General features: G+C 34.3%; 1 protein-coding gene across 3 annotated transcripts in view; it reads left to right on the top strand.

Moving 5' to 3' along the window:
* FSTL5 (follistatin like 5) overlaps positions 1-26,369 on the top strand; it is a gene marked incomplete at both ends in the record, with an annotated part of 758,080 nt that overhangs the window by 673,895 nt on the left and 57,816 nt on the right. For all 3 annotated transcript variants that reach the window (XM_080697087.1, XM_080697086.1, XM_080697085.1), the window contains 2 exons: positions 18,596-18,703; positions 22,619-22,743. In XM_080697087.1, coding sequence (XP_080553213.1) covers positions 18,596-18,703; positions 22,619-22,743 — 233 coding nt within the window. The remainder of the gene's footprint in view (positions 1-18,595; positions 18,704-22,618; positions 22,744-26,369) is intronic.

Genomic DNA, 26,369 nt, shown 5'->3' with positions numbered 1-26,369 from the left:
ACTTTAAGAACTAAAACATGATTTCATCAAAGTATCAGAATCCAAAGCCAATACATAGATATATGTTGTATTTTCATACAATAATAAAAAAGGAAATCATTCTAAAAAGGAAATCAGAAGCAATTATATCTGTAATAGCCTCACAAGAATAAAATGCTTTTTAATTAACAAAGGTGGTAAAAAATATACAAAGAAAATCATAAAACATTGCTAGAAGAATAATGTAAAAAGTAAATAAATGGAGATAAATACACTTTTCTTGAAACAGGAGTCTTCATATAGCTAAAATAGCAATACTATTTAGAGCAATCTAAAAATTCAGAGTAAGACCCCATAAAGAAGGAGAAACCAGACGGAGGCCCACTTGTAATTCCAGCATTCAAGAGGCTGATACTGGAGGATCCCTGTTAGTGGACAGCCTCAGGTACTTAGGCCCTCTGCAACTTATTGAGACTGTAGTTCAAAATAAAGAACACAAAATAGGGCAGGGGTTGTATGTCAGAGGTCGGATGCCCCTGGGTTCCATCCCCAGACCCACAAAAAAGGGGGAAACCATAGCCTAGTAAATAAGGTGACCCAACTGAAGGGTATGGGAGGCGTAGGAGGTAAATCCCCTAATGTACATGTTATACATTCACAAACATATCAAAGTCAATCAATAAACCAAACAAACATGAGAAAAAGTGAGGAAGGAGGGAAAGGGATAGGAATTGGGTATGGGCTAAATGTGTGATGTAACTCATCACACCATCTTGTAACTCATTAAGATGTGTGACTACAATACAACAATAAAAAATAAATCTACCCTAAAATTCATATGTAATATAAAGAAAACCCAAATAGCCAAAACAATATTGGTTAAAGAAGTATAAAAACAGGAGAACTTTCATTTCTTATTTAAAACTTATTACAAAGCTACAATAATCAATAGAATGTTATATAAGCATGAAGACAAACACGTAGAACAATGGAATAAAATAGAAGGTCCATTTATAAGCCCTCACATATATGCTCATGTTATTTTGGGCAAAAGTATCAAGACCATTCAGTAAGTATAGGTACAATCTTTTAGAAAATTGTGTTGGAATAGGTGGGCATGGTGGCATATGATTATAGTTCCAGTATTTGGAAGGCTGAGATAGGAGGAGCATAGGTTCAAGACCAGCCTCAGCAACTTATGGAGAGCAACCTAGGGAGACCCTGTTTCAGAGACAAAAACTGAAAATGTCTTGGGGGAGCTTGCTAGCTAGGGCAAAGCTTTATGGCATTGGACTTGGCAAGTATATTTCTCAACAAAGGACAATATAATCAGAATAAAGTTAACCTAGAGAAAAGGAAAACAAATGACAAAACACATTTTGAGTAAGGGATTAAAATGCAGAATATATAAAAAAATCCAAAACTCAGAAAGAAACAAATATAGATTTAGACAAGGGAATAAATCTTTAATAAAAAGAAGAAAATCTGCCCAATATCATTAAACATTAAGGAAATAAAAATTAAGCAGAATGTGGTGGCACATGCCTGTAACTCTTGGCTGGCTGAGAAAGGAGGAATTCAGGTTTAAGGCCAGCCGCAGAAACTTTATGAGACCCTGAACAATTTAAGAAGCTTCTGTTTCAAAAAAAAAAAAATAGGTCTGGGGGTATAGCTCACAGATAAAATGCCCCATAGTTCAATTGCCAGTAACAAATAAATAAAGAAAAAGAAATGTTAAAACTACAATGAAATGTATTTCACATTTATTAGAGTGGAAACATTAAGAGAAGAGCATGATGGCACATGCTTATAATCCCAGTACTTGGGAGGCTGAAAGAGGAGGATCCAAGTTTGTGGACAGTCTCAGCTACTTAGTGAAGCTCTCTGGAACTTAGTGAGACCCAGTTTCAAAATAAAGAATAAAAAATTGGGATAGGGGTGTAGCTCAGAGGTCGAATGCTCCCAGGTTCAATCCCCAGCACCACACACACACACACACACATACAAAATGAAAAGTAGAAATTATGTTGACAAAGATGAGAAAAAATTAAAGCCCTCATGCAATGTAGATGGGAATAAAAATTGTAAATCTATTTACTCTGATAAAAGTATGGTGGTTGCTTAAAAAATTACAAATGTAATAACCATGTGATTCAATAGTTCCACTTCTATAAATATATACAAAAATATTGAAAGTAGGATCTTGAAGAAATACCTGTATTACCATGCTCTTAGTAGCATTATTTACAATAGCCAAAATGTAGAATCAGTTGTCTGCAACAGATTTATGTATAAACACAATGTGGTATATAAATGCTTTAAATTATATTACATGGCGTTAAAACAAAGAAAATTCTGATATATTTTAAAATATAGGTTAACCTGATGGCATTATGCTAAATTAAAGTCAATCACAATAAGGTGACTATTGTATGCTTTTATTTGTATGGTACATAGAGTAGTCAAATCAATGGCAATCACAGCAGAATGGTGGCTGCCAGTGCATAGATGGAAGAATATTTATTGTTTATGAACATAGAATCTTAGCTTTAGAGGATTAAAATAGTTATGAAGATACATTATAGTGATACTTGTACTACATCTTGAATATATAATGAATATATTAAAGTACCATCTTGAATGATAAATTTTATACTACAAATAATTCAATAATATAAGGAAATTAAAAAATTAATATTGGACAATTTTGACAAGAAGGACAAAACTTCAATGGTAGTAGATCTACATCAAAATGACAAGAGGTAACAAATGATGATATGAATGCAGAGATGAGTATTACACTCTATGAATGGGAATGTAAGTTAGTACTGCCAATATGAAAAACAGTGTGGAGATTCTTTGAAAAATTAAAAATAGCACTACTATATAAGCCAGCAAGTCTACTGCTCAGAATTTACCTAAAGGAGATGAGATTTTTATATCAAAAATATTTGTATTTTATGTTTATTTTAGCATTATTCATAATAGCCAAAATACAGATTAAACCCAAGTGTACTTCAGTGCATGAATGGATAAAGAAAATTCTATATATACAATGGAATCCTATTTAGCCATAAAGTAACAAAATCCTTTCACTTGCAATAACATGGATAGAACTTGAGAACATTATGTTAAGTAAAATAAGCCAGGCTCAGGAAGATAATTACTATATGTTATCATTCATTTGTGGAAAATAATAAATCATGTCCTCATATATACTCCCAAAGCTGACAACACTGATCCCTGAATGAGATGCGACTGGAATGATCTTGGGGTGCAGCTGTAATCTCAGGTGCAAATGTGGAACCTTAAATAAAAACAATAGAGTGATGGAAGCACTCTATTGCTGACTCTGTGTGTGCACGTGCATATGTGTTTGTGTGTGTGTGTGTGTGTGTGTGTGTGTGTGTGTGTGTGTGTATTTCAGTAATCCAGTAAATTTGGGAATGTAAATGAATAAACTAGAATACAATAATGGTCAATAGAGATGGGGAGGACCCAGGCCAATGTTATAGGAACTGATATAATATATATATATGAAAACCAGACTAGTCAGGTTAGGGACCCAGTCTGACACTCAGTCCAGAGCTGTGACCAAGAGCTAAACTTAGAAGGTTTTGTTTTTTTTTTTAAGGCAAAAGCCACACACAGGTGGCTGAGGGTGGAGGGAGGCCCATTTTTACTGTCTGACAAAACTGCAACTTTATCTGGAGTAGGTCTGGGTGTTCCAGAATGTTGACCATAGGGTAAGTAGGATGTTGTCTATGCTTGCTACATTTACTATAGGGCAGGCAGGATGTTACTTTAACCCTCCAAAAAACTTGGGAAGAGCATTAACAAAAGATTCAAACTACTAAACAATTTTGGCTTGTTGGGCACCATGGGGGAGTTTTGGGATCACAGCTGGGTCAAACATGGAGTTGGGGCCTTTCAACTTGTCCTCCTTTAGCACTTTAGAGTAACTATTGGTTAAAACATTCTGTGATGTATTTAAAATTTGTTAGAAAGAACACAAGATCCTAAAGCATAAAAATAATTAAGTTAAAGGGTTGAAATGCCTGTTATTACACATTATATACATGTACTGAGTTACCAAAAATGCAACTCACAAAGATGGGCAATCATTTCTTAGGAAAACGATTAAAAACATTAAACCATAAAACAGTATTAAAATTGAATAAAAATACATAGCATGCTCTTTCAGAGAATGAAAGCAACTAAGAAAGTGCTTAAATAAAAAGCATGCTAGTGAATTTTATAAACATATTTAGAAGGACCAAATTAAAAGGAAAATACAAGATAATAACATGTAAACCATGAAAATGTAAGAAAATGGGGGAGGGGAGAACACTTGTACTGATTTAGGTGTACTGAATAAAACAGTGACAACAAAAACAAGATGTCACTAATAGTTTTAATGGTGAAAGCATTACAAAACTTTAAAGCAACAGTGTAATAGGCAGTTTGATGAAGCTCTATAAACTAAGAATGTGTATCTCTATTAACTTGATGGTTAACTTTTTGCTTTATTCTCTCTATGTACCTTGGGAGTAGAAGTATATTTCCAATTGTTCTGAGGGATAGACTCACTGAGGGCAACCTATGAAGACAGTTTAGATGTGCCACAATAATTCAAATGTTCTTCCTGGGTGCTGTTTGTACTCAGAAATTCTATCATATTTACTTATTGTGGTGCTAGAATTGAAGGCAGGAACATTAGACCATTTTATTTTTTATTTTATATATATATTTTTTAACAAGATCCCACTAAGTTGCTGAGGCTTGCCTTGAACTTGTCATCCTCCTGGCTCAGCTTCCCAAGTCCTGGGATTACAGATGTGCCAAGTGAAGTTTTATAAAATTGTAATCAGCATTTCTGAATTTGACCATTTTTCTCAGTTGAGGTCAAAATTGAAGTTAGCCTATATTTTGTATGCAAACAACATGCTTTCTGATTGTGTATCTATACTTATTTTTCCTAACCTGTATATAGCATATTGAGGCAACAGAGTGGAGTTATCTTCTTAAAAATATATAGACATCTATCTGTGGTTATATAAATGGAACAATGAAGTCCAAACACAATTGTCTTATTCTTTAATAAAATACTAAGCAAACATAAAGAAAGGTATATTTATTTAAATTTGGTCTTTCAGGATTTATTTTTAATGCAAGTAAGTTTTTAGTATGATATGTTGATTTCTTATATGAATTCATATTTTTTATCTTTATATATTATTTGACAATAAGGACTGACTCTAAATTTATTTATTTTGGGACTACAAACTTTTGAAATTTTTTTTGTGCTTTTATTGATGAATTATTGTCTCACATCATAATGTAATCGTGTTAACAACTATCTGTATGCACACACTTTTGATGCTCCACATCCCTTTTTCCCCTCCATCCCAATACAGAGTACCCAAATTGATGTTGGTATATATTCACATGTATACACATAGTCTGTGGTAGTATTTCCATTAATGAATCTCAATCTTCCCCCTCCCCTCCCCTTATAACTCCTCCCTGGCTCCACTGAGGTTTCTCCTTAATTATCTGGAATCTCTTGAATCTCAATTATTCTCTATCCTGCACGTATTAAATAAAACATATGACCCTTCACACTCTGTGACTAATTTCACTTAACATAATGTTTTCCAGGTCCTTCTATTTTCTTGTAAATGGCATAATTTTATTTTTCCTTAATGCTGAGTAGAATTCCATTGTGTGGAATTTTTAAACTTTAAACATTGCTACATGCTATTTTTAAGTGGCAAGGTTTTTTTTGGCAGCATAAGATTTTTCAGATTTATCTTAAATTTTAGAAATTAGTGCAACACTTGCATATATGTATTCAATACATATATCAATATTTTTTATCGAAAAGTACCATTTTAATGCAATCTGTAAATATGTTATTGCCTTAAACATCAAGTGGTTTCAATTATTGTTTCCTTACTTTTAAATTTCTGAAAAATGGCACACGGATGATTTTTTGTATAAAAGATTAACTAGTAAACAAGTGACCTCATTTTGTCTTCTATGGAACAAGATCATTTTTTTTCTTGGACGCAGAATTGGCTTATTGTTAACACCTCTGGAGTATCCTAAAGTATTGGCAATCTCCTCCAGCCATTTGCACATTATCTTGAGAATCTACATCATTAGTTTAAATTAGGTTCACTTAATTAGCCAGCTGGTACTCTCCTTGTCAGACTGATAAACAAGCTGTGCTTTGCTGTTCCTTCATGTCAAGTTAAAACCCCAGTGCTGTGTAACTTTGTTTATGTTATCAGTATCCCATCCTTAAAGACAAACCATCTTTATAGAATTTGATACAACTTGTGCATGACTAGTGAATCAATGGAAGTAAATAATATTTTTAAAATATTAATCTATTTTATTGCTATCTTTCTTAAGCAATAACAAATACAAACATTACTATTTCTTTTTTTTTTTTTTTTTTTTTGGTGGTACTTGAGTTCCTGGAAACCCTTCTACCTCCAGGATACACTCCCAGACCTATTTTATACTTTTATTTGGAAACAAGGTCTCTTAGGCCAGCATGGCTGGCTTCAAACCTGCACTATCCTCCTGTCTCTACCTCCCAAGTCCAGGGATTACAAGCGTGTGTCACCACACCCGGCAAACATTACTATTTCTTATACTAGACACCTTTTTTCAACAGTTTCTACACAAACAGGATACTTGTATGGAAACTTAAGAAATTTGGATTCTAGAACCTGAATATATAGATCATTATTGTTAAGTACAATAACAAAATTTTAGTTCAAAATATTTGAAAGTTCAGTGAATCCTGAGAAGATAGATGGTGGCATGATTATCACCAGGGAAAATAAAAGAATAATATGTGCATGGGATCTAATACTGTTTATTGTGTGAGAGAAAAATTTACAGCCTATAGTATTTGGACCTTTTATTTAAACAAAATCTTACAGAATAATTCAGTAGATCAGAATTGACCCCTTCTTTTCTCCGAAAATGGGGATACAAATCACCATCTACAAGTAAGTAATTTCCATATACTTCTAAAATATTTTTGACAGAGTAATATGTATAAAGAAATGTTTTTTTTTAAATTATTACATTGCAATTAGACATTGCACTGTGATTCCAAGTATACAAACAGCATTCAAATATAAAAAAACATTCAAATATAAGAAAACATTCAACTATACAAAAAGGAAAGGAGTATGTAGGTTATTTTAAGGTGAAAGATAAGCATACAAACAATGTAGTTTTCTAATCATATATTCCTGAATATTGTACCTTAACTAATATAATTTTAATCAAACTAAATTATTATTGAGTGCAGAAAATAAATTTTGTATAATTATGGACTCCAAAGGAAATTATGTGCTATAAAATGGAGGTAGAGTATAACTAGCTATGACTAATTACAGAAAAAAATCCTTAGGACATTTTTTCATATTCTTTATTATACTGATTTTATCTTCAAAATAAAAACCATTACATTTTATAGTGTTTTGTATATGAACTAATATTGTAAGCCTCGGTTAAACTTTATATTGAACTGTCATGTATCATAAACACAGGAATCTCAGAAAAGAAGTGGGGATTTTACCATTTAGAAGAGTAAACATTAGCATCCTAAGTCTTTTATGTATTTTTAGCTGTAGGAAAAAGTGATAATAGTGTCTACCTCCATGAAAATATTTTGAGGACTCCTATTTTTTTTAATTTGTACTTTTAAAGTACTTTTAAAAACTGAGCTTAGTTGTTTTTGTTAAACAAAATAACAATAATGCGCCAAGGATTTCAGTGCATGCCTATAATCTCAGTACTTAGGGGGATGAAACAGGAAGATGGAAGATTTGTGGCCAATCTCAACAAGGTAGTGAGAGTCTGTTCTAAAACAAAAGAGTAAAATTACTTAGGATATAGCTCAGAGGTAGGCTGCCCATGGGTTCATTCATTAGTAGAAAAAATAATAATAATATTAATTGTAATACATTTTCATAAGTTATACAATTTTGTGATTTTCTTTCCACAGTTTGGTAGATTTAGAGTTTTATCAATTATAAGTAATTACTGTCTTCTCCGTATTATGCTAACACGTGGATTATATTATTGACCTAAATAAACACCAAATATCTATCATCTTGGAACATAGAGTTCATTAGATAGAGACAGAGAATTCAAATAATACATGTAATAAAAATGTAAAATATACAATGTAAGATGGTAAATGCAATTGGAAAAAGAGAAATGGAAGAGCAAGGTCAAATGGGACTGAGAGCTGAAGATGTGGAGAAATACAGAAGACATGGCCATTTGCATCATCATTTTATATGGTGATCAAACTGACCATGCTAAGAAAGTGAGTTTTGAGCAAGGATCTCAAGGACACAAAGGTCCTAAGATGTATACAAAGAAAGGCCTTCCTAAAGACAAAAGTATGCTTTTGTTCACGGTGGATGAATAGGAAAGAGGGCCAAGAACATCTGTGTTTGAGTGAATGTGGAAAGTGTAATGGATGAGAAGATCGAATATAAAGGCTGGGGCCTGTCAGATCAAAGCCTGGTTGCCATTATAAAAACTTGTGCTTTGTACTATAAGGGAAATGATATTCTGAAGGGTTTTCAGTTGATTAGTGTCATGATTTGTGTAGTGGTTAACTAAAATCATGCTGACAAATCTGTTACGAATGGGGAATATAGAGTTAGAAGTTTGCAATGAGGCTAAATAGCAACTCTGCTCTTGGCAATAGCCAGGGAAATGTCACAAAGAGAGCAGCATTTGGAAGGTAGATGCCAGAGAATTTCTTTAGAATGTGAGGTATATGGGAGTATGGAGAAAAATAGTCAGCAATAGTAAGCACCTTGGAAATCCTTTCCACAAAATAAGGGTAAACATTTAAATTGTTTTAAGACCTAGAGGCTCACAGTTTTCCTTGTGTAAAAAAATTAATTCAAGTGTCAACAACATTAGTTTCCTCTTTTATAGAAAGCAAGTGGTCTAAATTTACAAATTCTTTAGAGAAAATGTTAAATTATAATAGTAGATATTTTATAAAATTCAAAATATATATTTTATTCCTTCCTAAAGCAGATGGTATAAATAGAAAATATCTGGGTTTTTTTCACTAAAAATCATATTACTTTTAATCACTTTGATGTGGATTTTTTGGTTCTGGTAAAATTTATAGCTAACCATTAAAATAATGAATTAATTACTAAACTTTTGACATGCTGCTGAAACACAAAATGTTTGAAACTTTTTGAATATTTATGCAGATATTTTAAAATTCTGAAGTTGTTTTAAAATTTGATTTATATTTCTCCCTCCACAAATACATATCTCTTAATTTACATGAACTGCATCTGGGCTGCCTTCTAACACCTCCTGTAAAATATACTTGTAGAGTAACTAGAAAAAACAGTCTCTGTCTACTCATTCATAAAAAATTTATACTTTGAGGCCCAGTGAAAGCATTACTTTCTTCTCATGCCCCTCATTTTGCACTCCATTTCTTCCTCTGAGCTTTTATAGCATTTCATCCTTATTTTATTTCATAATATACATTAAGTTACTTTAAGTGCTTATTTCTCCCTCTATTCTGAAAATTCTTTTAGGAAAGAGACTGTGTTTATTTACTTTCTCTCCTACATGACATTTTCTTTGTTTGCTAAGTAAAGGTATTGCATTTCTAAATCTTAAAACATTATAATGCTGTCACAGAATGGTGATCTATTTTGAGGCTCTTTTTTCCCAAGAAAAAACTCTCAAATGGGAAGCAGGAATAGAAAAACATAAGATGTTTACTTAGGGAAGTGGGGGATAGTTAAAGAGGCCGTAATAAAGGATTATGATTAAGAAGGAGGGTCTGGAGCATATATCACTTCCCAAAATGAAAAAACAACAAAGGGTTACTATCCAGTGAATATGCCTGGAATGGGTGCTTCTAAGGGTGGACACCTTCCCCCTCATACTTTGGGGAGGTCATTATCTCTTTTCTTGCAACAGCTTAGTGTGTCTGGGTCTGCACTATTTTTACCATGTTGAAAACTTAAGTGAAACCCAAGGAGGGTAGGTATCTAAATTGGAAATATAAATGATATTACAATTGTTAGAGGTTATCTTGGGAAAGGTGAGTTTATTATCTTAATACTGCTATGGTTTTCTAACCACAGCTGGGCAGGGAGTTCTTATATCTCCTTTCATGAGGGCTTATTTAACTTTCCCTCATGTCCCTTCTAATCATGTACTGATCTGCTCATTTCTATCTAGCTGTGTAACAATGCTAATAGTCAAGAAAATAGTACTGGCTCAGTAGGCACATGAACTAAGTATTTCAATAGTCCTTAGTATTTACTAGACACATCTTAAGGGGGTATATACCTGTCGATGCTAAGCACTCTTTGCTACCTCAACTAATGTTAATTACAGCCTTTTGAAGTAATTATTATTAGTTTCTATTTTATTTTAGAAAAATCTGAGTTCCTTCAAAAGTCTAAGTTTCCTAAGCTATTATATTACTGTTGAAAGGCATTAAGGTTTGAAATCAAATCCAGAACACATGCTCATAAACATGCACAGGCTGCCTCTTGCTGATTTCCCATTAGGATTGTACCTCTTCTCTAGATGAAACCACATACATTTATTCCACCCACCCTGTAGGTTTCTTTTCATCCTACAAAAGAGAAATACATGAATGTTTCTTACACAAGAGGCATACATAAGAGGGCAAAATAGCCACACAATTTTTGGCATTAAATTCCCAGCTGACTGAGAGGGAGGGTTTCTCATGTGCACAGAGGGTCCTCACTAGGAAAAAAACACAGACTATCAAATTCCAGCAGTCCAGATCATTGTCCAGATGACTGCTGATCAGACTGAACCTTGTTTTCCTTATCCCATTTAATAGGGATTAACCTAACTTGTGAATTATGATATGCTCATATAAAATAATGCTTGTAAAAGGCCTGGTGAAGATAAAAGTAACTTGTGATAGCAGACAGACTGAAAAATTCAAATAGTTGTTTGGTACCTAAAGTTACTTACAGATCTATTTCCACTTTATTAAATATAGTGTTTTACCAATTTAATAACAGTGGCATTACTCTTGTCGTGGCCACTTTTTTGAAGGAACATGGAAGAAAGTCATGAAAACAGGTATCTGAATAATTAAAAAAACTGATCATTGAACTTTATTGCTATATTTCTTTTTTATCTAAGTTGTCAAATTTATTTATATTCTTTATATATAATATATAAATTATATATATATATATATATATATAATTATTGGTGCATTGTAGTCAAACATCACAGTGGAATACAAGGCTTGTGATGATATACAAGCACACATCATCCAATTAGCCTTTATCCTATCCCCACCCCATTTCCTCCCCTTCCTCGATCCCATGCTTGATTTGGTGATTTAACTTTGATATATTTGTTTAAGTACATTATGCGTTTTAAAGAGATTCCATCTTCCCCCATCACATTCCCTCTGATTGGTCATCTTAATTGCTCCTCCATTGGGTTCTTTCTTCAACTAGATCTCCTATTACCCATTTCGTCCTAGTTTTGCATATTAGGGAAAGCATCTGAATTTTTATTTTCTGTGATATTTCTCTGTGTATGCCATATTGCAAGTTCTGAACCCACTTCGGAAGGTCCTGGAGCTGGCCTGGCCACCCAGCAGACTCTGATCCCGGCCTCTCTGGCTCCAGCACTGCCCTTGCCTCATGGCAGGCCCCGATCTCGGTCTCATTGGCCCTGGCACCAGCCTCACCCCTCAGCAGGCTCTGATCCTGGCCTCGGAGGCCACAGAGATGTCCATGCCTCATGGCAGGCTCCAATCCCAGCCTCACTGGCCCTGGCATCGGCCTCACTCCTCGGCGGGCTTCAATCCTGGCCTCGGAGGCCCCAACACAGGCCGTGCCTCATGGCAGGCTCCAATCCTGGCCTCCCTGGCCCCACTGCCAGTCTAGTCACCTGGCAGGCTTCTATCCTGGCCTCAGAGCCCTGGTACTGTTCTTGCTATGCATTGGGCTCTGGTCTCTATCACTATGAGCACGTTATCTACAGATATTCCCTTTCTTTTCTTCCTTCCTCCTTTCTTTCTTTCTTTCTTTCTTTTTTTTATTTTTATTTTTATTTTTGGTGGTACTGAGGTTCCTGGAAACCACTCTATCTCCCGGAGACCGATATCTCTCTCTCTCTCTCTCTCTCTCTCTCTCTCTCTCTCTATATATATATATATATATATATATATATATATATATTTATATATATATATATATATATATAATATATATATATATTTATATATATATATATATATTTATATATATATATATATATATATATATATATATATATATATATAATATATATATATATATCTCTCTCTCTCTCTCTATATATATATATATATAAATACAAAAGATATATATATATATATATATATATATATATATATCTTTTGTATTTAAAGATAACATTTCAATATTTCTTTTTGCTTTCTTTCTTACCAGAGAATATTTTTTTCTATTTTTTAGGTGAAACTATCATATATTTATATATTTATTTTTCAGAAAAAAATCTATCCTAATATGGAATATGGACTCTATGTAACCAAAACGATCTTGAAAAAGAACAAAGCTAGAAGATATATATTTTCTGATTTCAAACCATATAAAGCTACAATAATTGAAACAGTGTAGTACTATTCTAAAGGCAGATATATAAACCATTGCAGTTAAATAAAAGACTAGAGCTAAATTCTTCCCTATATTGTCAAGTTATTTTTGACAAGGTTTCCACGAACATTTGGTGGTGGAAATATTAATTTTTAACTAAATATTGTTAAAAAATAATAATTACATGGAAAAGAATAAAATTGGACCCTTACCTAATCCCATATACAAATATTAACTCAAAATAGATAATAGACCTAAATATAAATCTTAAGACTATAAACTTTTAGGAGAAAATCTGGGTCATAAAACCTCACAACATTGAAATTGGCAGTGATTTCTTGGTTATGATTTCAATGGCACAGGCAACAGAGGAGTATACAGACTCCCTAAAAAATAAAAATAAAAAAATTGTATATCCAAAGACAATGTAAACAGAGTTAATAGTTACTAATAGAATGGGATAAAATATTTCCAAATGCTATCTCTGAAGGTATATTAATATTCCAACTAGAAATCCTAGAAATTAACAACAATAAAGGCAAACAATACCCTTTAGATATAGGTAAAAGACTAACATAAATAATGAATCTCCACAGATAACCAATCTTAGTTGTCTGTTGGATGGAAAATCTTGTTTCTCTAGTTCTGGAGTGTGTTACCTGTTTCTTCTTTGTAGTTAATCTCTTTGAGTATTTTCTCTAGTGCTGGTTTTGAAGACATATATTCCTTCAGTTTCTGTTTGTCATGGAAGCTTCTTATTTTTCCATCTAATTTGATAGAAAGTTTTGCTGGGTAGGAAATTTTTGGCTGGAAGTTGTTTTCTTTCAGAGTTTGGAATATGTTACTCCAAGCCCATCTTGCTCTCATGACTTGGTTTGGGAAGTCTGGAGTGATGCTAATTGGTTTGCCTCTGAATGTCACTTGGCCCTTTGCTTTTGTTGCCTTTAAGATTCTCTGCTTGGCTTCCACATTGGTCATTTTGACAATTATGTGGCGTGGGGATCCTCTTCTCCGATCCTGTCTAAAGGGAGTTCTATAAGTTTCCTGGACCTGTGTATCAACCTCTTGCTCTTATGTCTGGAAAATTTTCTGCTATTACTTCCTTGAAGAGATTGTTGATCCCTTTGGTTTCACTTTCTTTTCCCTCCTCTATTCCAATTATTCTTAGGTTAGCTCTCTTAAAATGGGCCCATATTTCTTCAATATCAGATTCCTGCTGTTGGATATTTCTTTCTAGATTAGAAACTATGCATTCATTTTTGGATTGCTCATCTTCTAAGAGTGAGATTCTGTTCTCCATGTGTTCTAATCGGTTGTTTGTGCTTTGAATTGAGGCATTTACTTCATTAATTGAATCCTTTAGCTCTTTTTGGCTCTGAGTTCTTTTCGAAGCACCTCTATTATTTCTACAGTTATTTTCCTGATTTGATCTTCTAGAAATCTCTGATTTTCAGTTTTATCGGGTTCTGATGTTGTGGGGTTGTGGGCATTTATTGCTCCAGTATTATTCCTCTTTCCTATGATTTCAGATGTTTCTGCCTTCTCTGGGTTCTTCCCTTGGGTCACTATGACTTCACTTAAGGTGTTCTGGATCTCGAGTCAGTAGTATCTCAGACCCCACTACTCCTTTACTGGGTTTTATCACAGAGTCTCTGACCCAGAGACTTGATAGAGGCTGCTTTAGACTGTGGGGGGTGCCAGGTTGCATGTTCTCCTATGGTGTGATATCTCTGCCACCGCTCCTCCCCCACTAGGTCAAGTCCCAGGGAGTACAGTACTGGGATTTCTCCTCTGTGGCCCGCAATTTGACTCACTGTTCTTGAGTACGCAGATGTAGCTGTACTGGCCTCGCTGAATTCGGTGCTGCTGCCGCCAGTGGCAATATGGCGCCGCTGCTACGCCCGCGGCTGTGCGGCTGGTGTTTTTCTTCTTGGTTTTGATTTCCTCTCTGAATCCCTGCAGCGTGTGCTGAGCTCGGCCACTGGGAGCTTTAGATGCTCTCTGCGAGGAGAAATCCCGCCTGGCTGTTCCGCAGCGGCTCACCTCGGCTTGCTGTAGCTGTCCCGTGAATTCGCCGGTGCCGCCGGCAGTATGGCGCTGCTGCCGGGTCTGCCACGTCCTCGGGCATGAGGCCGGTTATCTCCTCTGTGGCTCTGTTCAGTCCGCTTTCTCTCTGGAGCCTGGTGATTTTTTGTTTCACTGGTGATGGTGTTTTCTGGCTATGAAAGGCGCTGAGTTTGTAGTAATGGAGATTTGTTGTTAGCGGGGCTCTTAAGCCCCACTTTTCTCGGTCGCCATCTTCCCGGAAGTCTATTTATATTTCTTAATATGAGAAAGCAGTACATGTCTTCTGCAAAAGCTGGGACCCCAAATACCTAGACTATAAATTTTGTCTTCCCTCCAAAGGCAGAGGTCCAGAGCTTCTCTTCAGAAAGCAGGCTTTGCTGTTCCACGTGCACCCTGGCCTCCCACTGAGCACAGAGGAGCGCGGTGGCCATAAGGTCTGATGACTCCCAGAACACACAATGTGTAGGCCCATCCCAGCTATGCGTGCTCCCTCTGATAACCCCCAAACACTTTTGCCACTTAGCATGTTGTCCAGGCTTCTTGAGCACGTGTGGCAGGTGGAGTCATTCTACTTTTGGGGAGATTTTCTCAGAAGCTCAAGGTGGACTGGACTGGATCTGTCTGTTTCTTCAAATTCTACCTATGGGGCAATTTCTTCAGAAGAACAAGGTGGGTTGAATCTGGTCTCTGCCTCTCCAAAATATTAGCCTCCAATTCTGCCACTGGCACTAGCGCCCGCGCCTCTGCTCTGCCCCACCGCCACTCCGCCAGCACTGCCCGCCGCTCTGCAGCGGCCACCTTCCTCCTGGTTCTCTGCTGGGTTCCTTCCTCACATGATATGGTGTCCAGAATTCTTAAGCATGTGCAGCAGGGTCAGTTCCCTTTGGCAGGGGTTTTTCTAAAAGTTCCAAGTGAATTGGATAGAGTTTGCATCTCCTGAGTCCTGGCTGCTGCAGCCGCCATCTTGGCCCCTCTCCAATACTTTTTTTTTAAATAAGAGAAGACAGTATGTGTGTTTTGAAGGGGTTGTGAGATCAAGCACTCAGCAGCAATGAATTTTATCTCCCTTCCAAGAGTGGAGGCTACAGCTTCGCTGCATAGAGCAGGGTCTGCTGTTCCAGGTGCACCGCCTCACTGCATAGAGCAGGATCTGCTGTTCTGGGTGCACTGAAGCCCCCAGAGCAGCACGGTGGAGTGCGGCAGCCGGGTATGCTGAGGTCCCCAGATGTGAGGCTCGCCTCCTCTCCAGTTACTGCACAGTTCCCTCCACCACACCTGGTTCATTTTTCTTACAAGGTGTATTGTTAAGAGTCCCCAGCATGCGCGGCTGAAGTGGTCTTTTCTCTAATCCATTCTGGGGTGTTCTTCCAGAAATAGCTTTTCTTGCATGGTGGGTGCCTCCATGTCATCTTGCTTCTAATTCCACCATTATCCACTCTCCTGTATTCTAGATCAGAAATTGTAGCTGGAAATGTCTCCTGAAGTTGTCCCAATCCAATATTAAACCGAAATCTGGTGTTCAGGGCTTATGGTTGTCCTGTTTGGCTGACGCCATTGCCACTGTAACCGTGGCTGCTGCCATCTTCCTCTCCACTCTTTTTTTTTTTTTTTATTGTACTGGGGTTCCTAGAAACCCTTCTACCTCCGGGCTACACTCCTAGACCTATTTTATTCATTTTATTTGGAAACAGGTCTTTTAAGCCAGCGTGTGCTATCCTCCTATCTCCGCCTCCCAAGTGCAGCGATTACAAGTGTGCACCACCACGCCTGACTACATGCAAAAATGTAAATTAATCATGTGCCATTCATTAAAATACAGTTAACAAAATACTAGTCTAACTATTCCTTTAATGATAAAGTTAATTAATTACTTAATAATACACACTCTAGAGATAGATGTCCTAGGTTTCTCTCAAAGTTAGGATCAATAACTCAGGCTCGTTTTATTTTTCTCCTGCTGCATCCTCAAAACTGTTGGCTTTCTTTTCTTATACTTACTGTTTTGTAGCCTCAAAATGGCTTTAGAAATTTAAGGCTTAATAGGCTCAAATGTCAACATTCCACTCAGAAAGAAGGGGTGAGTGTAAAGCAAGGAAGGCTCCTCCTGTCACCACCTTGTTCAATGAAATTCAGTATCACTCTCAAAGAGAAAGCATGTATCATATCAGTCTCCACAATGCAGAAACTACAGTAAGCCATGTGATGGCTCCCAGACTCTGGAGATACTAGGAAACAGCATCTGTCAAGGAGAATGGGATTAGTAATTGGCTTAAATTGGTGCTCCCCAACAGAATGACATTTCCTGCCAGCAGATCAATCTCCAAACAATATTATGGCTCTGTTAGCCAGACAGAAAAGAGTAAACAACTTTAGTACAAAAATGTTGAAATAGTTCTTCCAAAATTTATTAATTATTATAATAATCCAAAAATAATAAGTATTTCAAATTGGTAAAATCCATAATAAGGTTTTAGAAGAGATATATTAGTAAATATAGACAAGCAAAGATGTAAATTACCTGTTACAAAACCTAGTAAGAAGAGCATTCCATTATGAATATGAACTTAGAAAATAAAGAATATTCTTCATAGCTTTGGGACAAAATACTTTCTTTCATTATTGGATAAAATCTGTATTATTGAATACAATTGATTTGGTATTATGAAAATAAAAAATTAACTGATTGTAGTAGTATATGTCTGTCATGTCAGTATTGGGAATCTGAAACAGGAAGTTATCAGGTTCCAGAAAAGTCTGAGAGACTTAGCAATGCTAACTGATAACTTCCTGGGATGTGATAACTTTAACAACCTAGGGAGACTCTGAAAAAAAATAAAATATAGGAAGGATTGAGGATGTAGTCCAGAAGTAGAATTGCTCTGGATTTATTCAATATATATATGTGTGTGTGTGTGTGTGTGTGTGTGTGTGTGTGTGTTCATATATTATAGTTATATATAATTATGTTATATATAGAATATATAATGTATATGTTATGAGCTAATACCTTTTTTCAAGTCATATATATATAACAGAAGATTACAATTTTGGGGGAGGGGGCTGGGAATCAGTCCTGGGGACATTTTACCTCAGAGTTACACCCCAGCCCTTTTTTTTTTTTCTTTTTTTTTTTGATTCTTTATTTTGAAACAGTGTCTCACTAAGTTTCAGAGGATCTCACAAGTTGCTGAGGCTGGCCTCAAACATGAAATCCTCCTGTCTCAGCCTCCCAATACTGGGATTACAAGTATGTGCCACTACACTGGACTAGTAAATTATTTATAAAAGGTATTAGTCTATAATACAAATAGCTTAAAATTAAGACAAGTAAAATAACTTCCAGGCAACAATTTGTTTTCAGAGAATTGTGTTTTAAGAACATGTTTAGTATTAAAAACATTAGCAGTAAAAATACATTTACTGATTAACATATATACTGCTAATTGTGGTACAAATAATACATGTTTTTCTTTCATAGATTTGGATTTTTCATTAAGTAAATGAAATTGGGTAATCAATTATTGAAGTTACAACCATATACCATATTTTTAGCATTTTGAAATTATATATGGTCGAGTTCCTTAATCACCATAAAGATGATAAAATCCTAATTTTTACCTGTATTCAACACTTGATTTAAATGAGTGTATTAATCTTTTATATCTTGAGTTACTAAAAGACTTTGAGCAAAATATGATATTTCAAATTAATCAAATAGGGACTGAGAACAATTGATAAAATAAAAATTTAATCTGACATCCAAATTCTTGGAATTTTCCATAATTTTTGGTGTTGTTCTAAACTAATAATTAAATCTGAAAATCTTTTCTTTTTTCTTAAATTATTTCCTATTACAGGCAGTGAGCACAGACCCTGTACCAGTTAAATTACACTATGACAAATCACATGATCAGGTCTGGGTGCTAAGCTGGGGCACCATGGAGAAGACTTCACCAACACTACAGGTTAGTATATCCCAACATATTTGAGAAAAAAATACTGATTTTAAATCTTTAGATAATTCATCAGATATTGACGATCATTTAACAAAGACATTCTTCCATCTGAGAACTATAGTTTTAAAAAATTATATTTACATAGAAAAGGGGGAAAACATTGATAATCAAGTGATTTGGGGAATTGGAAAATTCACAGGTAAGATTCTTTACAGGCTATATTCCTATACATAAAAATAATAATTATGGTGACAAAGTTGATTCCATTAGAAAAAATCTTACAATTTTCTTTATTCTGCTTTTTTTTGCTATTACAGAATTCCTGAGGTTCAATTAATTTATAAGCATAGAGGGATTTGGTCTCATTTTTATGGTAACAGGGAGATCCAAGGGCATGCTGGCAGCTTCTGGTAATAGCTTCCTAACTTCATCATAACATGGAAGAATGCATCTCCTGATGAGACAGACATATATGTCAGGCAAGGCTCACTTTTATGAAAAAATTACTCTCCTAATAATAAATTAATCCATTAATATATGAGAAGATTCATTCATTTCTGAAGACTCTGCCAATCATTCCTACCCCAAAATTTCCACCTTTCAACATTGCTTCATTGAGGATCAAATGTCCAACACATACATTTTTGTAGGATACATTCAAATTACCAGATTACTTGGGAACACCTCAGTGGGGCATGTGAGATAGAGACCAAGAGAATGAGACAGCAATAGGTCCATGTATAATTGGTGAATATGCTGTATTCTGTTGAGATTTGCTTCTGCTTTGAAGTTGTTTATGTGAGATCTTCACAGAAATAGAATAAAAATATAGACTCTGATTATGACATAGACTTTGGCACAGTCTTTAGATTTTTGTGTTACAAATTTAAATAGAAAGGAAGTTGGAAGACATTCTTAGCTCTTTAGTGGGTTTTTGCTATTTCTCAAATGCCTTCATGATTACACTACTACCTTGAGTATGCCTCCTCTTCCAAGGCTTTGAATCATTCACCTGCAGCAGTTTTTCAATAACCATGTTGGAGGCAATATTTGTACTTCTAATCAGTTTAATGTTTCTGAGGTATTTATTTTTGGTGCTGCAGTATTTTATTTACAAATGACAGCCTTATTGAAATAAATATTTTAATTAGCAATCACAATGATGCCTCATCTTATGTTCACTAGAAATATGTGACATTGAAACATCTGAAATATAGTATTTTAGTTATCTATTTTGCAAATCACCATGCCAGAACTTGATGTCTTAAAGAATAAATTAACCTTCATACTTCTGTGATCTGGCCATTTGTGCAAATGTGCCGGTGTGATCTAGGGGAACTAATATGACCCTTGCCTGAGTGTTACAAATGGGATCATCCCTATGCCTATCAAGATGTGGTAATGCTCAACTGGGTGTTTGTGTCTCATGTGTGTGACTGCTTAGCATTTATCAGAGCATCTTCACAGCAAATCATTGCAGATGATAAGATGGTGGAATCTACAGTATTTGTTAAGGTATAAGCACTTAAATTCACAGTATCTTCTGCCACACCCTACTGACCAAAGTGTATTCTACTGCCTGCCCAGATTTAACTGGACTGCATGTCAGAGACAATCTCTTTAAGGCAAAAGCATAATCTTCATAGTGGATAATTGCTAGAATTATCTATAGGAAAATAGGGTCTAATTTTTATTTAAGTAAAATATTCATAAGATAAAAAAGTCAATATGTATGATTTTTAAAAAAATATTTATTTCTTTTATTTTTGTACTATTAACTTTATCTTAAAGCTTAAGACAGCTTTAAAAGCTTTTTAATTATTTTTTCTTTTAAAAATAAAACTGCATATATGTTCAAGATACTATGTTTTTCAAAATTACTCTCTTCCATTTTCCTTGAGTACAATATTTTCTAACTGTCGCAATATTGCAACAGAATTGATTAAATAAATTTTATTAATATTGTTCAGGATCCCCCACCCAAAAATGGCTGTATAGAAGTCTTAAGGAACTTCTTATACATTACTCACATACATAAAATTTTATTTTTTGTTTTTTTTAATATCTAATAACATTTTTGTTACTAGAATATAGTAAATTTTAAGGTACTTAACTATGTGAGAGTTAAATGTAACTGTCCTTCCTAATTTTATAAAGTAAAATGTAGAAATTGAAAAGTACCATCAAAAAGTACATGTAAGGTAAGTTATTTTCATAGACTTTGATAGATGTATAAATATATAGATAAATAAACCAATAGGACACACAGAGTCAGGATCAAAGAATAAATGGTTTCATTGTATTAGAGGGGAACAGTGTTTATTTTCTAGGTCTATTAACATTGAGTCATGAGTGAAAGACTACTGTTACCTTGTATGTGTAGTCCCTGTGTAGTCCCTTTTCATAGAAAAGGGACTCTAGAATTATGTGTTTCTAAGATTGTGGTGGGTGTTAGCATATGAGCAGATTCTTTCCTTGTGTCAAGAAAAATCATTGTTCTGGAATGTATGGAAATCTCCTAACAGTGATAGGTAGGTAGGTCAGAGCTCTGAAATGCCAATAATTGGCTCAAATGGAATAAATCCCCAAACTGTCAAGAGCAATTCCCCTCCACTGGCCACCCAAGCATTAGGAGTGGGTGAAATGAATCTAGGATCTCTAAAGCTTTTTAATTGAAGACTTTGCTTCTTCCATCTTCTAAGCACATGGTGGGTCTCTTTTGGCTAGATGAGGTTATGTGTTGAGTTATGAAAAGTAAGATGCATGGTGTAGTAGAAATAATCAAGATAAGTGGCTATTCCCTTAGCTTTGAACACTCAGTGAAAACAGAAGATACTGCTCGGCCTATGGGATAACATATATAAAGTAAAATTATAATTTCTAAGTCACTAAGACTTTAAGGTTAATTTTCTGTTTCAAATTTTAAGTGTAATATAGTTTAGATTATCTTTTAATAATCATTAATTTTTATTTTATATCAAAATTTCAATGGAATTCAATATAATGTGCATTCATTAAAATTGCATAATTAGCACTTTAGGAAAAATTAAATTATATTTATTTTTGTCATACAAACAGAAGGAAGAAGTATGATTTTGCTGCTTAGCTAAAAGAGTCAGTTCATAATTCAAAAAATTAATTTTGTAGCCATATATAGAAAGTATTTAAAAGGGGAAAACTTGAAGGTAGAAAAGAAAACCATTTAAAAGATTAAAAGAACAATGTTTGTGCAACAGGGACAACAAAAATAAATATAGAGGTATAGAAAATCAGAAAAAATGATTATATAGAATTTGGTAGATAATAGCTTACATAGAACAAGAGTGTAAATGTAAAGATCTTTTCTTTGATGTGCTAATAACATTTAGTAATGAAAAGAAAATTATTTGATTAAAAGTTACTTATTTGGTAATTTTTAATTTATAAAAATATTTTAAAATATGTTTTTATTTTCTAAAAATTTTTAAAAGTTAGTTTTTATATGATTTTTTTTTTAATTTTCATGCCTATGTTGCCGGTTTGTTCTCATGACTTGGTCAACATTCTTACTGCCATGATACAAAAACCTTAGAGGAAATACTTAGAGGAAGGAAGATTTTTTTTTTTAGCTTTAGAGATTCAGTCCATACGTAGCCAGGTCTAGAGTTTTCAGGGCATAGTGGCAGGAAGCAGAGAGTAAGAGCACAAGGGCTCTGCTCTCACATCAGGAAAGCAGGAAGCAGAGAGAGCCTTGGGGGAAGAGAGGACTTATATAATCCCTAGAATATATTTATATTTTTTGCCTCTTACTGATAGGGATACATTCTGAGATACACATAATTAGGCAACTTCTTCCTCCTGCAAACATTAGAATACACTTGTAAAATCCAAGATGTGTATGATGTGGCTAGACAACTCAGGGCTAAACATGGTGTTTCTGTTTAGGTAATAACCCTTGCTAGTGGGAATGTGCCTCATCACACCATCCATACCCAGCCAGTTGGAAAGCAATTTGACAGAGTGGATGATTTTTTCATTCCCACCACAACACTCATTATCACCCATATGAGGTAAGTGCTAATAAACTGTTTTTGGATTATTCAGTCATTTTAATATAAGCCACATTAAATTATAAGACAATTGATTGAATTATAAAACAAACACACCCACACAACTTTACATGATTTAGCTTTTTTACATCTTCTTAAACTATTACTTATCAACATTAGTGATGAATTTTCTATTGCATGCTTTTTCATGCATTAAAAAAGTAAATTTATAAAGAGTTGGCTGATTTTTTTTTATTTTGAGAAATTTATCAGTAATTTCTTTCAAAATTTTATTAGGCTTCTTCTCCATAGGCTCTTGCAAAATTCTGGAATTTTCTAAAAATAATTACAGAATTACTTCTTTAATAGAGAGACTGTTAAAAAATTGAATTTGGGATGATACATAAAAGAGCCATTGTAATAGAAATCTATTCAAGACTATGATATACTTCTATCCATTTTTATCTTGAAATTAAAATATAATTTTATTAGGAAGAATGGTAAGTAGATATGTAATACTTGAGGTCCTCACTTCAATAAAACAGGTTGGTGATCTATTTCTCCAAGTGTTTACCAGAAGTAATGAAATAATATTAACTTCTAGTGATTTCATTCCAAGGCTACATAGTAGTGTTTAAATGAGATTACACATTTGGCTGCATACATTAAGTCCCATATATGATTCTGTGTTAAAAGATAAAATTGATAAACTGTCAGAACACTGTGTCTGACTCTAAAATTGGTTACAAACTATCTAGAGTTGGAGCTCATTTTTGTTATCCAATTATCTACTGATAGACAGCTGGGTTGGTTCCAGTGTGTGTGTGTGTGTGTGTGCGTGTGTGTGTCTACAGGGGATTAAACCCAGAGTCATTCTAACTTTGAGCTATACCTCCAGCCTTATTTTATTTTTTTAATTTTGAAATAAGTTCTCAATAAATTGCTGAGGACCTTGTTAAACTTCTGAAAATAGCCTGGAACCTGAAATCTTCCTCTTTCAGCCTCCCAAGTACTGGGAGTACATAAATGAGCTACCATGCTCAGCTTGACTATTGTTTCAGATAGATACGTTTTGGACAAGCATAGGGTCTGACACATAATGTGTTTAATTAGTATCATCTCCTTCCTCTGACCTTGTATCACAATAATCTGCTTTTCTGTCAGGTTGCCTCATCTTCATTACAAATATTGTGTTATTTTCAGTGCCTGAAAAAACTCTTGGGCAAGCACCAATATTTTATATATTTAGCACCTAAAATAATGAATACTTCATTCATATTTTATAGGAATTAAAAAAAGAAGGAAGAATGTGCTATACGATTTTCTTTTCCTTTTTTCTTTTCTTTTTTTTTTTTTTTGCATTACTGAGGACAGAACCCAGGAGTATTGTACCTCCAAACTACACCCAGCCCTAAATTTTTTTTAAGTTTTATTTTATTTTTAATTAACACATATTCATTGTACATATTTGTGGGGAACAGTGTTAAATTTTAAAACATGTACAACTTGTATAATGATTGTATCAGAACATTTATCATACCCATATTGAGCATTTCTTGTATCTCTGAGAATATTCAAATTCTTTACTGAAATATACAACACGATACATTAACAAAATCTTTTAAAATATTTAAAAAGTATGTGGTGGACATAATGATTTTGAAATATGTATTATAACTGGCCCATTGACTGACTGTATTACAAATTCCTCTTGGGTTTCTGAGCAGTATTGTTGTTGTTGTTGTTTCTGGGGACTGAACCCAAGAATATTGTATCTCTGAGCTATATCCCCAGCTCTTTTTTATTTTTATTTTTTAATTTTGAAGCAGGCTCCAGTCCCATTTTTTAGTCTTTTTATTTTTGAAACAGGGTCTCACTGAGTTTGCAAATGGCCTAGCTAAGTAGCTGAGCCTGTCTGCCAACCGTGGTCTCTGGTCTCTGCCTCCCGAATGCTGGGATTACAACAAGTGTGCACCACCATGCCCGGCTACTATTTTCTATCTGGATTTAGGGAGGAACTGTCTTTCATATGTACTAGATTTCTTGGTACCTTCAATAATCTGGTTTAGGGAAGAACTCTATTTCTTATATACTTGATTAGTCAGTCACAAAACATAAGAAATTGGGTGCCTAGTTTCATCTCTAGCTTTCTGTTTTTGTCTGTTTCATTTCTGTACCTACACTTCTTAGGCTTCTTTAATCTGTAAAGAAAATAAGGACACAGAAAGCTAAAATCTCAAAATAAGTATGAAAATTTGCTTAATTACATTAATGACATCACTATGTGTACATGTATTTACATATTCTGAGATATGTAAAGACACATGTATATATACATATATGTAGATGTCTTGACATATATATGCATACATGTACATATCTTGACATATATATATACACACACCCCTATATATCCAAAACATCATTATGTAATTAAATATAGACACAACCAAAATAACTTTATAAATTTATATTAAAATATTGATAAATGTAATTTTTAAAGCTAATTACATATACATGTGTAAATATGCATATATGTACATATCTTGAAATATATATATGCATATACATACAAAATGTTATCATTTGTCCCTTAAATATATACAAAAACCAAAATAACTACAAATTTATATTAAAGTTTTGTTAACTATAGTTTATAAAAGCAAGTAAATTATATCTCCAAAGATCTTAAAATTATGTAAGCACAAGGTTTTAGATAACCAGCTACAGCAATGTCATAGGACATTTGGCCTTAATCTAAATTGTCCTTAAAATGTTGAGAACTGGCCCTTGCACCAAGCTTGAGTCTTGCACTTTTAAATTTTTTTTTTTTTTCTTTGTGTGGTGTGTGTGTGGGTCTGGGGATGGAACCCAGGGGCATTTGACCTCTGAGCTACACCCACTCTCCTATTTTTTATTCTTTATTTTAATTATTATTATTATTTTTTGTGGTACTCGGAGTGGAACCCAGGGGCTTTCTACCTCTGGTCAATACTCCCAGACCTATTTTATATTTTATTTGGATACAGTGTCTCACTAAGTTTCTGAGAGCCTCACTAAGTAGCTGAGGCTGGTTTCAAACCTGTGGGATCTTCCTGTCTCAGCCTCCCAAGTGTGGGGATTTCAAGCATGCGCCACCACGCCCGGCTTATTCTTTATTTTGAAACAGAAATAAACTTAAAAAATTTGTATTCACTATAACCTCAAAATCAATAAAATACCTAAGAATAAACCTAACTAAAGATGTAAAAGAGCTCTACAAAAAAAAAAAAAAAAACTATAAAACATTAAAGAAAGAAATTGAAGAACTTGGAAGATGAAAAGATCTCCCATGCACGTCAAAATGGCCATTCTAGCAAAGGAGATCTTACCTCTCTTATTTCTGTGGCAAAAGTCTCGAGGACTATATTGAAAAGGAGTGGTTAGTGGGCATCCTTGTTTTATTCCTGATGTTACAGTGAACTCTTGCAGTTTTTCCCCATTCAGTATGATGTGGTTTTGAGCTTATTTTATATTTCCTTAATGATGTTAAAATACACTCCTTCTATTCCAGTTTTCTGCATTGTTTTTAACATAAATGGGTGTTGGATTTTGTCAAATGCTTTTTCAACATGTATTGATATGATCATGTGGTTTTTGTTCTCAGT

The sequence above is a fragment of the Muscardinus avellanarius genome (assembly GCF_963383645.1).
Source record: "Muscardinus avellanarius genome assembly, chromosome: 6".
Taxonomy (NCBI): Eukaryota; Metazoa; Chordata; class Mammalia; order Rodentia; family Gliridae; genus Muscardinus; species Muscardinus avellanarius.
This window is presented reverse-complemented; position numbering and strand designations above follow the sequence as displayed.